Source organism: Sorex fumeus, unplaced genomic scaffold, assembly GCF_029834395.1.
Source record: "Sorex fumeus unplaced genomic scaffold, SorFum_2.1 ptg000122l, whole genome shotgun sequence".
Lineage (NCBI taxonomy): Eukaryota > Metazoa > Chordata > Mammalia > Eulipotyphla > Soricidae > Sorex > Sorex fumeus.
The window spans coordinates 13,397,399-13,412,111 of NW_026606179.1; the positions used below are offsets into that span (position 1 = coordinate 13,397,399).

At 56.6% G+C, this 14,713-nt stretch overlaps 1 protein-coding gene across 1 annotated transcript; it reads left to right on the forward strand.

The window, feature by feature from the left end:
* Positions 1 to 11,192: 11,192 nt before the first annotated feature.
* PTGIR (prostaglandin I2 receptor) lies at positions 11,193 to 13,543 on the forward strand. Its single transcript, XM_056137084.1, has 2 exons — positions 11,193 to 12,296; positions 13,134 to 13,543. Exons 1-2 carry the CDS (start codon positions 11,529 to 11,531, stop codon positions 13,521 to 13,523), a joined length of 1,158 nt encoding a protein of 385 aa, XP_055993059.1. The 5' UTR covers positions 11,193 to 11,528; the 3' UTR covers positions 13,524 to 13,543.
* Positions 13,544 to 14,713: the final 1,170 nt, after the last annotated feature.

Consider the following 14,713-nt stretch of genomic DNA (forward strand, 5'->3'; position numbering starts at 1 on the left):
CAGACCCGCTCTTCCCTTTGGGTGGAGGGTGGAATAAGCCTGTGCCAGGCGAGAGCATTCAGAGCGGTGGGGAGGAACCCAGGGCTCCTGGCTCTGCTCACCCCTTGGAGACAGAGCCTGGCTTTTTGTACGACACCCGACACCCGTTTGACAGATGAGGAGGGGAAGCACATAGCCAGGAAGAGAAGTCGAGTGAAACCTGTGCACTCAGGCACCAATGATGTGACTCAGAGGTCGAGCACAGCTTTGGGTGCGTGACGCCCCGAGTTCAGTTCCCAGCACTGCTAGCCCCACACAAAGACCACGGACTCTGGGCGAGAGCGATAGTACAGATGGGAGGACTTGCACGCGGCCTACCTGGATTCTATCTTTGGCACCCTATAGGGTCCTCTGAGCACCTCCAGGAGTTATTCCTGAGTGCAGAGTCAGGAGTAACCCCTGAGCATCGCCGGGTATGACCCCAAAAGCCAAAAACAAAAATACTGTGGACTCTAAACCCTTCAACTGATCTCTCTTCTCCTTTCCTGAGTCTGAGATTCCTAGGGGCCCCAGTGTCAGCCCCGCTTTGTCACCCTCAAATGACTCCAGCCCCAACCTATATTTAAAAAAATCCTCGTTGAATACACTAATGCTCTTTAAAAATTTTTTTTTATTGAATATCTATGAGATAGGCCATTACAAAACAGTTCATGATTGGGTTCAAGTCATACAATGTTCCAACACTCATCCCTCCACCAGTGAATATTTCCCACCACCATTGTCCCCCATTTCCCTTCCATCAATCCCCAACAGCCCCCCCACACACACATACAACCACCTAGTCTATCCCTAGTCTATCCCTAGTCTGCCTCTATAGCAGGTACTTTCTTCCTTCTCTCTCTCTCTCTCTCTCTCTCTCTCTTTGCACAGGGTTTACTTCTGGCTCTGCAATCAGGAATTAATCAGGACCATATGAGATGCTGGGAATCAAACCCGGGCCGGCCGCGTCCAAGGCAAACACCCTACCCACTGTGCTATTGCTCCAGCCCCTCTCTCCTTTTGTGCATTATGGTTTGCATTACAGGTACGAAGAGGTCATCGTGTTTGTGTAGGGTGTTCAATATTTTTATCAGGAAGGTAAGGCTGGAGTAGCTTTGTTAACTGAGTGGCAGTTTTGGGGTGTGAATGTGACTGCTGAGGCTTCTGGAGGTACAGGGAGATGGGAGGAGGTAGCCCATACTGACCCTGAGAAAGCCTGGAGATTTCAGTCACAAAACTCACATTCCCAAATTTTCAGCAGGTTTTTATCTCAGTGAGGTCTGTGCCGAGATGATGGTGTCTGGTCAGGGGTATGGTGGCGATTTTGGATTATGGGAACAAGCGGCTGCCAGCGACTCTGCTTGGGTGGGTACCAGGCTGACCTGCCCCCTTCTGACTTATCCAGGCCTATTTAGCCTTTCATGAGTCCAATATTAACTGTGGCTTTCGATCTCTTTTGAGATTTACTTATGGGTCTCTGGGAAAAGGTGGATATATGAGTTTATATAGCTGAGCCAGAGGGTGGCTTGTGGGTTTGGCTCCCACAAACCTTACTTTTGGCTGCTTAATTTCTTTGGTAACTTGTTCTCAAGTTGTTGGGGTGCATCCAGAGGCACAGCCTCAATTTTGGAGTATCAGGAAGTCTGAAGGCATCATCAGGCAGCTGATGTACTCGCCCCATGGGTACAGGTTGACCTGCTGGTGGCACCAAACCCTTGCCTTTTATTTATTTATTTATTTATTTTTCAGTAAAAGACTTTATTTAGAGAAAGGTTACAGAGGACGAAGGAAAGAAAGGAAGCATCCTGCTTGTAGGAAGGGTCTCTGAAAGCAGGATTCCAAGGAAAGGCCGAATTCCTTCCCCTTTGATAGCTTTTAACAAAGATTGTGGGGTGCGTGAGCATTTCTTTATTATTATGCTCCAAGAATGTGGGGCCATTAACTATGGGAGAGTATGCTGGGATGAGCAGTTTCTGGGGTAGGCGTGTGGCAGGATGTGGCTACCAGGTTAGCAGGTCTCGCCTCCCCTCCACTTTCCGGCTGCCAATTCTTTTGTGCTGTGAAATAATACGAATCTTGCCCAGCTTGTACCCCTTTTGTCTCTATCATCCCCCCTCTTAGGCAGGGGGCTCCAATGTGAGGGAATAGGGATGAAGGAGTCATCTGGCTGCTTCCTGCTGAAGTTTCAGGCTGCCTATGAATCCCTCTAAAAGAAGAAGGGTCTGTCCACAGGCCCTTTGCTCAAGTAAGATGGAATGTCCACTTCGGGTCCTGTCAGTATCTATAACTTTAGAGCATCTGTAACTTTAGAGATTTTTGTTTTTTTCTTTTTGGGTCACACCTGACAATGCACAGGGGTTACTCCTGGCTCTGCGCTCAGGGATTACTACTAGTGGCAGTGCTCGGGAGACCATATGGGATGCCAGAAATTGAACCCAGGTCAGCTGCATGCAAGGCAAATACCTTACCCACTGTACTATTGCTCTAGTCCCTCCAAAACAAGATTAAGTTGTCTATGGGACAAATATTTTTGCATGGATAGGAAATGAAAGACCATGACGGGCCAGAGCAATAATACAGTGGGGAAGGCACTGGCCTTGCACATGGCCAACCTGGGTTTGATCCCCAGCATTCCAAATGGTTCTCTGAGAACTTCCAGGAGTAATTTCCTGAGAGCTGAGTTAGTAGTAATACCTGAGCACCGCCAGGTGTGGACCCAAAAACAAACAAAAAGAAATTTAAGGCCCCAAACTTTGATGATAGACACTCCCAATCCTTGAAATAGATCTTTATTTGATCCCTTGATTGGTGGGTTCAGACCCAGTAACTAAGTGCACTCACCCCCTTGTGTAGCTTACATAAGGAGGTAGAGGGATTGAATGCCTCTCAGATGAGATACTAAAGGTCACCTCATCTTTTAAAAAAATTTTTATCGGGGACTGGAGCACAGCAGGTAGGGCATTTGCCTTTCACGCGGCTCACCCAGGTTCGAGTCCCAGCATCCCATATGGTCCCCTGAGCACCGCCAGGGGTAATTCCTGAATGTAGAGCCAGGAGTCACCCCTTTGCATCGCCGAGTGTGACCCAAAAAGCAAAAAAAAATTATTTTTATTGATTATCTAGATATTACAAAGCTGTTCACGATTGGGTTTCAGTCATACAGTGATCCAATACCCAACCTTCCACCAGTGTATTTTTCCCAGCACAAGTGTCCTTGTTTCCCTCCCACCATTCCCCAACATCTCCCACCCGCAGCCTGCCTCTATGGAAGGTATTTTTCTTCTTTTTCTCCCTTTCTTTTTGTGCATTATGGTTTGCAATACAGGTACTAAGCAGTCATTGCATTTGTTTGAAGCGTTCAGGGTATTTTTATCAGGAAGGTAAGGCTGGAGTAGTTTTTAAAAAACTGAGTGGCAGCATTGGGGCATGGACGTGACTGCTGGGGCTTCTCAAAGTACAGTGAAGTGGGGAGAGGTAGCCCATCCTTGCCCCGAGAGAGCCTGAAGATTGCAGTCACAAGGACCTCATACCCAAATTTCCAGCAGATTATATATCTTGGTGAGATCTGTCCCGAGATGGTAGAGTCTGGCTGGGGGCATGGTGGTGATTTTGAATTATGGGAGCAAGTGGCTGCCAGGGGTTCTGCTTTGGTGGACACCAGGCTGACCCACCCCACTCAGATTTATCGGGGTCTATTCAGCCTTGTGTGGGTTCTAGATTAACTGTGGCTTTTGATCTCTTTTGAGATTTATTTATAGGTTTCTGAAGCAAGGTCGGTAGAAGAGCTTACCTGGTGACGCTGGAGTTGGTTCATGGGGGTGACTGCTGGTGCTTCCAGGAGTATAGGGAAGTGGGGGGAGATAGCAAATCCTGACCCCCAGAAAGCTTAGAGATTTCAGTCACGGAACCCACATACCTGAATTTTCAGCAGATTATATCTCAGTGAGGTTCATCCCAAAATGGTGGAGTCTGGCTGCGGACACGCAGCACTGCAGCACTTGGGTGGGAGGCCCTCTTCCCCACCCTATTTTTTTTTTTATTTCTTTACCATTGGCTCCCCAGTGCCACTGCAGCAGGGTGGGGGGTTACCCTACCAAGAGAGTATACTCTGTTCATTTGTTTATTCATTTCTTCATTCTCCCGATCACGTCCTGAGGACCTTCTTCATGAACCCCCAGACTTAGCTGTGACTTATAACTGCCCAGGCCCTGTCTTCCTGGGACTCACAGTTCAGAGGAACAGACAGACATGAGCCTAGAGAGCAATGAGCCAGGGTAGGCATGGCTGTGGGGTGGGGGGAAGGGAGCCCAGAATGGACACGGGATCAGCCTTGCTTCACAGTCAGAGAAGACTTCCTGGATGTGGGGGCATCTGAGCTGGGACAATGTGGCAATAACACTTGGGAAACCCAGACAAGAGGGAGGTGTGGGTACAAGATGGGGGTGGAGGCGGATCAATGTTTGTATCCCCGGCTCCCGTGATGATTGTCTTTGTTCTGGGGCACATGGGGGGGGTACAGTTGCAGCCACAGCCCCAACCTCTGGGCACCCTGCAGGACAGACACAGTACAAACTGCATGTTTTTTTGTTTTGTTTTGTTTAATTTTGGGGGCCATACTCGGTGATGCTCAGGGGTTACTCCTGGCTCTGCACTCAGGAATTACTCCTGGTGTGACGTGAGGGAGACCATATGGGATGCTGGGGATCGAACCTGGGTGAGCCACATGCAAGGAAAGCACCGTCTCCACTGTGCTATCTTTCTGGCTCTTTTTTTTTGTCTGAGCAGAATTGGGTTACTTATTCTCAGAGCTATTTCTGGCTCAGTGCTCCGGGGTCATTCCTAGCAGTACTCAGGAGATCGAGCAGCCCCAGGGACCCACCCTGGGACTCCCGCATGTCAAGCATGTCAAGTCTGAGTGTCTCCCCAACTCTGCCTCTCCCTTTTTTTTTTTGGCTTTTTGGGTCACACCCAACGATGCACAGGGGTCACTCCTGGCTCTGCACTCAGGAATTGCTCCTGGCGGTGCTCAGGGGACCATATGGATGCTGGGGATCAAACCCGGGTCAGCGGCGTACAAGGCAAATGCCCTACCCGCTGTGCTATCGCTCCAGCCCCCACTGCCTCTCCCTTTTCTAGGCCTACTCAATCAGAAAGGCTGGTGACCCTACAACTGCATGACCCCAGGGGTGATCTCAGATCGAGAGGGGGTAGCGGGGCTCGGGAACTCCGCAATGTCCCTGCTGTGTCCTCCCGGCTTCCCCGGAGTAGGAGGCCAAGGGCCTGCGGCTGTTTCTATCCCAGCTGGCTTGTGTCAAAGTTTCTTCCAGAGAAGGCCGCGTGGCCTCAAAGCCCTGTCTCACTTGAAAAAGAACTGCTGCCGGAGCTGGAGAGAATTCTGCAGGTTGACTGCAGTTCCACACAACAGGGGTTTTATCCCTGGCACTGTATGGTCCCAGGAGCACAGAGCTGGGAGCAGCACCCGAGCACAGAGCTGGGAGCGGCTCCTGAGCGGCGGCGGGTGTGGCCCTCCAACAAAACACCCAAAGAGCTGCAGACAGGCTGTGGGTCCATTTACCCAGCCGGAACCATGTCCGAGACCTTCCCGCCCTCTTTTCCCTCCCCCCCCTTCCTCTCTGCTCCCCCAGCTTGGGGCTGACGCTCAGAGGAAGACACTGCTCTGTGCATTGGACTCAACCCCACTTCCCAGAGGGGGCTGGGCCTGCATTTGGCAAGTGTTCCATTATTTGTCGCGGATTTGGGTCCCCTGGGCTCCTCACCCTGAGCTTTCTGTAGAATCGAAGCAGACGAGGTTGTAATTACATCTCCTTCCCGCCTCCCACCTCTCAGCTGGCTCCGGTCTGGTTGCATCATGTCTGTGGGAGCCCCTGGGGAAACGGGGGACAGAGCGAGCCAAGGATAGCTGGTGGGGGGAGCTAAGGAAAGATGCTGGAGGGAAATTGCCAGAAGGATTTGGGAATTTCACAGACCCAATCCTGGTCTCCTAGCAGCCGAGATGCAAAGGAATCCAGAAGTAGGGGGTTGGGGGGCGCCCGTGAAGGTTGGGTTTCTGGGCTTCTGCTCCAGTCATGTGGGGACAGTTCACTGGAGACTTTTTGGGGTGCCAGGATTTCTTGAGGGGGCACTGCTTGGATATTGAGCTGCCAAGAGCTTTCTGGCTGCCGAAATTGTGGGGGACAGATGCTTCCTCTTTGTCATTGCTCAACCTGCAGGGTGAGAGAAGGGTGTGTGTGTTGGGGGGGGGCCCAGGGTGATGAGGGAGGTTTGCCTGGGGGAGCAGCAGGGTGGGGGCAACCTGTATCCAGACGCAGGGCTGGAAGGCAGGAGACAGAGGGGACAGGGACATTGACGTGCAGGCCAGTAATCTCATTAGTGGCCCTGATAAAATCTTGGGCCTTCTGGTTTTATCCACTGCTGTGTATGTGTGTGGGGGCAGGGGTGGGGGGACAGGGGTCAGAGTCAGGTCAAAGGGCAGAGTTGAGGAATGCCTGGGGAACTCCTCCCTCCTGGCTCCCCCCAAAGGGCAGAGGTGAAGGGGGGCTGCGGCTCTGCCCAGATGCACCCCCCCATACTCTGCACACTCAGAGGCCTGGGGAGGGACACCGTGGCCAGCACCTCCAGGGGTCCCCTTCACAAGCCTTGTCTGCCCTTGTCTCACTGTAGCTCCCAAGGGCACTCAGTTTGGAGGGGGTTATTCTTGGGGTGCCAGGACAGAGCCCAGGGCCTGAACCTGCAAGGCCGGTGCTCTAACATTAAGCCACATTACAAGCCTGTTTATCCCCGTTTTTTTTTCTTTTTTTAGTTTTGGGGACACACCCTGTATTACTCAGGGACTACTCCTGGCTCAGTGCTTAGAGGGGGTCCGAGGTGCCAGTTTTTGAACCCAGGCATCCCGTAAGCAAATCATACACTCAGCCTGTTGCTCTATCTCTCTGACCCCTATTTCCATTTTTTTTTTTGGGGGGTTGAGGGGAGGCACTCCAGGCACTGCTCAGAGATCACTCCTTGTTCTGTACTCAGGAATTACTCCTGAGGGGCTTAAAGATATGAGATGCCGGAGATCAAACCTGGGTCGGTCATGTGCAAAGTAACCCTACCCTCTGCCCTCTGTACTATCACTTGGGACCTTAAAGCAGAGGTGTACTGTATTATGTCCCCCCCCTTTTTCTTCCCTCTTGGCATTTGGGGCACACCAGCAGTGATCGGGGCTTGCTCCTGGCTTTGTGCTCAGGGATTACTTCCAGTGGGATCGGGGGTCCAGATACGGTGCCAGGAATTAAACTTGGGCTGGTCATGTTCCAGACAAACCCCTAACCACTGATATTACCATGTTATTTTATCTTATTATGGGGTGGCCGTGGATCATACCTGGTGGTGTTCAGGGCCTACTCCTGGCTCTGTGCTCAGGGATCACTCCTGGCGGTCCCTGGAGGGAGCAAACCTATGCAAGGCCAGTGTACCCTCTGTACTGTCTTTCCAGCCCCCTTAATCTTATTAAAAATGAGACCATTCAGAGGGCTGGAGAGATAGGTAATAGAGGGATTGGGTCACTTGTCTGGCAAATGACCGTCCCAATTTGAATCCTGAGCACAGCTGGGTGTGACCCCCAAACAATGATAAAGATAATTATAAACATTTTAGGGTTGGAGGTGAATCTCCGGAGCAGACCACATGCATGCTTCACATGTATGAAGCAGGTTCAAGTCCTGGAATCCGGAAAAAAAAAATCATTTCCCTCCCTCTCCCCTCTTCTTCCTGCTGCTGTGGTTGTGTCCAGGGTGGACAGAACTTGGGTGCTAGGAGGGCTCTGAGACTTTTTACTGTGGTGCTCCGAACCCCTATCATCTGACCTGGCATGTGTGGGGTGGTCCTGGGTTTCGTTCTCGCCTTGTACCTACAAGGTGCCAGGTCTAGTCCTTACAATCCTGGGAGTAGGCAGGGAGTGGCCTGGCCTGAAAATACGGGGGTGTTGGGGTTGGAATAGGGTGTAAAACCTGTTCAGAAGAGGCTGGAGGTATCTCGGGACCTTGTGGAAAGGAACTGAGGGTATGAGGGAACTGGTTTTTAGATGCTGGGCCTTGCCCTGCCAGTCGTGATCTGAAGAGCACTTTCAGAGATGGTACCATGGGCTGAGAATATGCTTGGCATGTGGGAGGCCTGCGGTTCAGCCCTGCCCCCCCCTCCCGGCGATCCCCTGAGCACTGCCTGGAGCAAGCCCTGCACTGAGCCGGAGTCATCCCTGAGCACCGCCAGGTATGGTACCCACAGGAAAAGAGAAAAGCGGTCACTGCTCTTACGGTCATGGGCGGGCGGGCCTGGCAGGTGCAAGGGGCCAGTGGGGTGCATGTGTGGAGGGAGTATGCAAATTGGAGGTGCATAGGTGTACCCCAGTTTCCACCAGGAGGCTGAAAACTGGGGGGCTGAGGGGGTGGGCAGGATCTGAGGGCTGCTGCACAGCGGTCACACAGGAGGGGAACATGCGTGGAAGAGGCTCCTCCAGACCCCATTTCCTGCCCTGCTGGACACACACACACACACACACACACACACACACGCAGACGGGAATTGGGGTGTGGGTGACTCAGCCCGGCCCAGCTGCAGCTCTTCTGCTCTCCTTGTCTCTGCACGCTATTGGGGGACCCACCCCTGCCAGAGGGCACTGCGATGCCCCTGACCCTGGCGCAGTGTAAGTGCCTTGGGGTTTGTTGAGAGAATCTCCAGCCCAGCAGTAGTTGTTTCTGGGAATCTTGCAGGCAAGCTTTCTGTTGGGGGCTGCAGCCACTGCGTGGGAAGGAATGCGCCCCCCCTCCCCAGTCTCAGATGGAGCCCAGCTGCTGCCGCTGGGGGAGCCGGGTCTCAGGGTCTGCCCTGCTGGGAGTGAGGCGAGCCTCCACGCCAGCTCCTTCCTCTGTCCTGGCATCTCGCACCGAGCCCCCAAATACACACATGCACACACAGACCCGCTGGTCACACACCCACAATCTCTCACACATCCCCTCCTGCGTCCAAAGGGAAATTCCTCTTTTGCTTCTAGTCCTGGGGTCCCCCATGGGCAGGCCTCTCTGCTCTTAGTGGCTGACTCAGTTGCTCAGAATGGTTCCTTGTTCCCCCCACCTCAGCCCATGACCTCTTACCCACAACACCTAGATAGAAGTGAGAAATCTTTGTGGGCTCAGCCACATCCGGGGCAGGAGGGGGCTCCCCAGAAGGTGACTGGGGTGTTCCCAGAACTGGCATGGACCCCCAGCCTACCCTTTCTCTCCATCCTCCTCCCCAAGGTAGGGTTTATGTGAGACCCTGCAGGCCTGGGGATAGAATGTAGGCCTCTGGAAGATTCTACGGTCCCTGGTGGGGACAGGAAGTCAGCAGGAGCCGCTTCAGGAATCAGAGCTTCTCTGCCTCCCCCCACTCTGTCCCCTGACGCAGAAACAGGACCCAAGCCTGCCGGGCGTCATCCTTCATTAATATGAAATAACTTCCTGCGTGAGCTGTAGTCTGCGGCGGCCAGGAATGGCTTGAGGGGCCCATGGGTGCTGGGGGCGGGGGAGGGGGCTGAGACCCACACACTCACAGCTTCACTCCCCCACCCCTGTCCTCCCAGAGAAGGGCTGTGCAGCCACTCGGGGAGCCCCTGAATGTGGCTGCAGCCGGGGCGCCCATCCTGCCGGAAGCTAAGGTTGCCAGCCGGCTGGGGTGATAAGGAACAGGGTGGGAGGCTGGGGGTTCATCCTGCTGGAAGCTGAGCTTGCCAGCCGGCTGGCATGATAGGGGGGCATGAGGGTTTTGGGGCTGCCTGTCTACATCAGGACCATCTTTCCTGCCCTTAGGCATGACACAACGTCCAAGAGCTTCTCTCCTTGCTGCGTGGCATGTGGGCCGGGGGGTCCTCTGGGCTGGCCTGGGCCCTGTGTGCCCCGTTATTCACTATCAGAACAAGGACACGGGGAGCCGGGTGGCATGGGACCCGGGGACCAGGCCTCTGCACGGCGTTCTCTCTACTTAACCACCCACTGAAAAAAATGGGGTCTGAGAGTGGGCCCCCCAGAAGAACACATGAGAAATTGGGGGTCCAGTGGGGAGAGGGTCTGGGATGGGATCCCTGCTGGCACCTGGGGCCCACAGGCTCACCCGCTGGCAGCCACGAGGCGGGGTGTCGGTGCTGGGGAGGTGGGAACAGCTGAGTGTCCATCATGGTGCTAGCCCAGGCCGCTGGCCGTGACCAACAGTGACTGGCACAGCTTAGGGTCGCGGGGTCATCAGCCTGGGGTCCCTAGCTCTTTGCCCCGGGGCCTGGGAGCCGGAGGGTAGGAAGTCAGGGGAAAGTCCCCAGGCTGTCTCCTCCCCCCCACCCCCACATGCCCTTCCTCCTGTGCCCCAGGAGGGTTCCTGGACACGGCATTCTTTCCTTTGGCCTGGCCACCTCCTTCCCCAGCCTTCTGGAAGGGCTGAATGAATCCCGGGAGCGACTCTCACGGGGCCTTGGAAAACACTGCATGCGGGAGGAATTTCCTGGTCATTTCTCAATCCCTGGGCAGCGACTAACCCCAAGGCTGGGAGCCCAGAATAGATCTCTGAGCACACCCCCTCCCAGACTGGCCCCCTCACAACTCCCCTGGGGTGCTGTCCCCCAAACTCAGGGAAGGCTCTGTGACTCCCACTGGACCCCAGGGAGATGCTGACAAGGAGTGGGGTCGAGGGCTGGCAGGTGGATGGGGGGACAGGGGAGCAGAGCGGAGGCAGGGAGGGGCGGAAGAGGCCAGAGATGGATGGATGCGTGGATGGGGGGGATGGAGGGAGAAGGTGGGAGGGAGGCATGGGGGCCCCTGGAGAAAGCAGGGGGAGGGAAGGCGGGGCAGAGAGAGGAAATGAAAAAGCCGGGGCAAGCGAGCCGCGGGCGGGAGACATAAGTAGAGCGAGAAGGAGTGGCAGGATCTGAGCAGAACCAAGAGCCCAGCGCCCCGGAGCCCGGGAGGGACGAACTGGTCTGGGCGAATGGCAGAGGTGTGGTGAGAAGGGGCTGGGGTGCCCCAAAGCACAAGGGGAGAGAGAGAGGGGGAAGAGGCAGAGGGAAAGGGAGGAGAGACAGGAGACAGAGAAGGAAGGAAGGGAGGGGAGAGAGAGAGAGAGAGAGAGAGAGGAGAGAAAAACAGACGGAGACGGAGATTGGAGGAGCAAGAGGAGAGAAAGAGGAGAGTGGAGAGAGAAGAGAGGAGAGATGAGAGAAGAGGAAAGAGGACAGGGGAGAGGAGAGAGGAGAGACTGAGAGAAGAGAGAGAAGAGGAAAGAGGAGAGGAGAGACGAGAGACTAGAGAAGAGAGAGAAGAGGAGAGAGGAGAGGAGAGAGGAGAGGCGGAGGGAGAGCCAGCGGCCGCGGTGGGCACCATGGGGAGGGCAGCGCCGAGCATCTGAGTGGGTCCCCGGCCCAGCGCGGCTGCCCCTGGCCCCCACCCCCGTCCACCCCCGCGTCCAGGCCAGGCCTCGGGGGGCGGGGGATGGCCGACTCGTGCCGCAACCTCACCTACGTGCGGGACTCGGTGGGCCCGGCCACCAGCACTCTGATGTTCGTGGCGGGCGTGGTGGGCAACGGGCTGGCTCTGGGCATCCTGGGCGCGCGGCGGCGCTCGCGGCCGTCGGCCTTCGCCGTGCTGGTCACCGGACTGGCGGCCACCGACCTGCTGGGCACGTGCTTCCTGAGCCCGGCCGTGTTCACGGCGTACGCGCGCAACAGCTCGCTGCTGGGGCTGGCGCACGGCGGCCCCGCGCTGTGCCAGGCCTTCGCCTTCGCCATGACCTTCTTCGGGCTGGCGTCCACGCTGCTGCTGTGCGCCATGGCCGTGGAGCGCTGCGTGGCCCTGAGCCACCCCTACGCCTATGCGCAGCGGGACGCGCCGCGCTGTGCCCGCCGCGCGTTGCCCGCTATCTACGCCTTCTGCGCGCTCTTCTGCGCGCTGCCCCTGCTCGGCCTGGGCCAGCACCAGCAGTACTGCCCGGGCAGCTGGTGCTTCATCCGCCTGCGCTCCGCCCGGCCCGGCGGCTGCGCCTTCTCGCTGGCCTACGCCAGCCTGGTGGCCCTGCTGGTGGTCGCCATCGTCTTCTGCAACGCCTCGGTCACGCTCAGCCTCTGCCGCATGCACCGCCAGCAGCGGCGCCACCAGGCCTCGGCGCTGCCGGGGACCCGCGCCCGCGAGGACGAGGTGGACCATCTGATCCTGCTGGCCCTCATGACGGGCGTCATGGCCGTGTGCTCGCTGCCCCTCACGGTGAGTCTCCCGGGCCGCGGGGGTGGTGGAAGGTGGAGGGTGGGCAGGCAGGAAGTGGCAGTGCCCCCCTCCTCCCTGAGCAGACCGGCCCCCCCACCTCAGTCATAGCCTGCCGGGCTGTGCCCACTTCCCAGAAGGGAAAACTGAGACCACAAAAGGTCAGAGGATGTGTCCATTCCTGGCTTTCTTCTCAGTTTCCAGCTCCTCGCCTGCCTTCCCCCTCCCACAGCTCTGGACCTTCCCGATGCACCCCAACCTTCCCTGACCACCCCTCTCTGTCCACTCGGAGCCCAGGGGCTTGCAGACACCACCCTGCACCCCCAGCATCTCTAAGGGCCTCTTGGAGGCGTTAGACATGCATTTAGCTCCTTCAGGACCTGGGTGGGGCCTGTTTCTCAGCGGACAGGCTGGCTCTGCGTTCAGAACCTGAACTTGGGGTCCAGCGTCAACTCCTCTCTTACCCCCCTTCTCCTACCAGCACCCCTCTTCCTGTCCTGCCTCCTCAAACTGCAGCCCTGCTCCCCAGGGCGTGTACCGCCCCCCTCTCACCTCATTCAGGGCCTCAGTTTCACCCAGGCCGTGCCCGCACTGGCTGTGAGCTGAAGACTTCTCAAACCTCTCTGGGGTACCAGTGATGACTCAGAGGCGCCTACAGGCTGTGGGGGTCCCGTGTGCCCCCGCCTGTCCCTCTTGCTTGCTCCTCCCTCATCTGTTTCCTGGTTTCTCTCTGAAGGTCCATCCATCCATCCAGCTTCAGGATGCGGGAACGGGGCCGGGGGGTGAGGAGGGGGCCCTGGGGTGGGGATAGCAGCCCTCACCTCCTTCCTGTGCCCTCAGATCCGCGGCTTCACCCAGGCCATCGCCCCAGACAGCAGCGAGATGGGGGACCTGCTGGCCTTCCGCTTCAACGCCTTCAACCCCATCCTGGACCCCTGGGTGTTCATCCTCTTCCGCAAGGCTGTCTTCCAGCGGCTCCAGGGCTGGTTCTGCCGCCTGCTGCCCAGACCTGCCCGGGCTGATTCGCAGGCACCCCTCTCCCGACCCGCCTCCAGGAGGACGGACCCAGGACCCCCCGCTGCTCCTGGGGGCAAGGAAGGACATGGGGTGCCTCTGGCAGCCTGGGGCGAGGGCCAGGGACCCTCCCTGCCTCCTGCAGCGGTCTCCGGCATCGGCACTGTGGGGACTCCATCTAAAGTGGGGTCTGCTGCCATCTGCTCTCTCTGCTGACCGTGCCCCTTTGCCTGGGGGGAGGAAGGTCCCTCAACTCATGACTGAGGGCTTGGGGGGGGTGTGGAGCCCTAACCTTTGCCTGACAGACCATGGCCCCCTGATTGAATGGGACTCGGCTGCTATTTCTCCTACTGTGGGGGTGGTCCTGTGGGGGGCGGGGGGTGCCTAGTACAAAGAGCAGTGCTCTCAAAATAACCAAGGGTCCTGCTTGCCCATCCATCTCGCTGTCTAAATATTTAGCGGATGGGACAGTCTCCAGCTGCTTCTGTGCGTCGGTCCCTGGCTCTGTCCTCAGCAATCAGGGTAACCGGCAGCCCACCCCGGATCCCCAGGGGATGGCCTAGCCCTTCCCAAGCCACCTTCTCTCTCCTTCTGCCTCATGGGGTCAGATATCTCCCCTGGCCTCTGACTTCCGGCAGTAGACTTGGAACCCCCAGATCCGCCCACCCCAAGGAAAGTGGGAGGAAGGAGGTTTATTTCACTAGGCGTAATGGGGGCAGGGTCCAGTTACTTTGCATGGCCCAGTGGCCACCTGGCATGGGCGTGGAGGAACAGATTATGAGGAGGAGATGGAGATGTTGGAGGGTGAGGAGGTGACAGGGGGTATGGATCCCATGGATTGCTCCCCCAAATACAAATCAGACTCCTGGGTGTGGTTTTTTTTGGGGGGGGGGAGGGTCACGCCTGGTGGTGCTCAAGGCTGACTCCTGGCTCTGTGTTTGGGAATCAGTCCTGGTGGGGCTTGGGAGACCCTATGAGGTGCCAGGGACTGAACCCGGGTGAGCCACATGCAAGGCAAATGCCTTCCCCTCTGTGCTTTTGCTCTGGCCCCTGGATCTGTTCTTGAATAACTTGCAGTCCCCTCCCAGAGCCTGACCTCATCTCATATGTCCTTGGAGCCACCACCCACCCCATGCCAAGAGAGGGTACTGACTCTGCCAGATGTGGGGATGACTGCCAGAAGCCTGTCCCAACTCTGGCCCCCACAGGGTGACATCCAGTCCCCCAGCCTGGCCTCCCTTTCCTAGCAGAAAATCCCCCCGAATCAAGGGCCCTTCCAGAAAAAATGACATAGAAAGAAATGTGGTTGGGGGCAGGAGAGTGAATAGAAAGCACCCCTTCCTGCCAGTTCCAGGTCTGTTTTTTTCTGCCAAGTGAGGAAAAAAATATCACTTGGAAGGGGTAGG

Coding starts and splice junctions, on each gene's coding strand:
- PTGIR (XM_056137084.1), top strand. CDS start 11,529: ATGGCCGACTCGTGCCGCAACCTCACCTACGTGCGGGACTCGGTGGGC. Junction 12,297..13,133: donor TGTGCTCGCTGCCCCTCACG/GTGAGTCTCCCG, acceptor CTGTGCCCTCAG/ATCCGCGGCTTCACCCAGGC.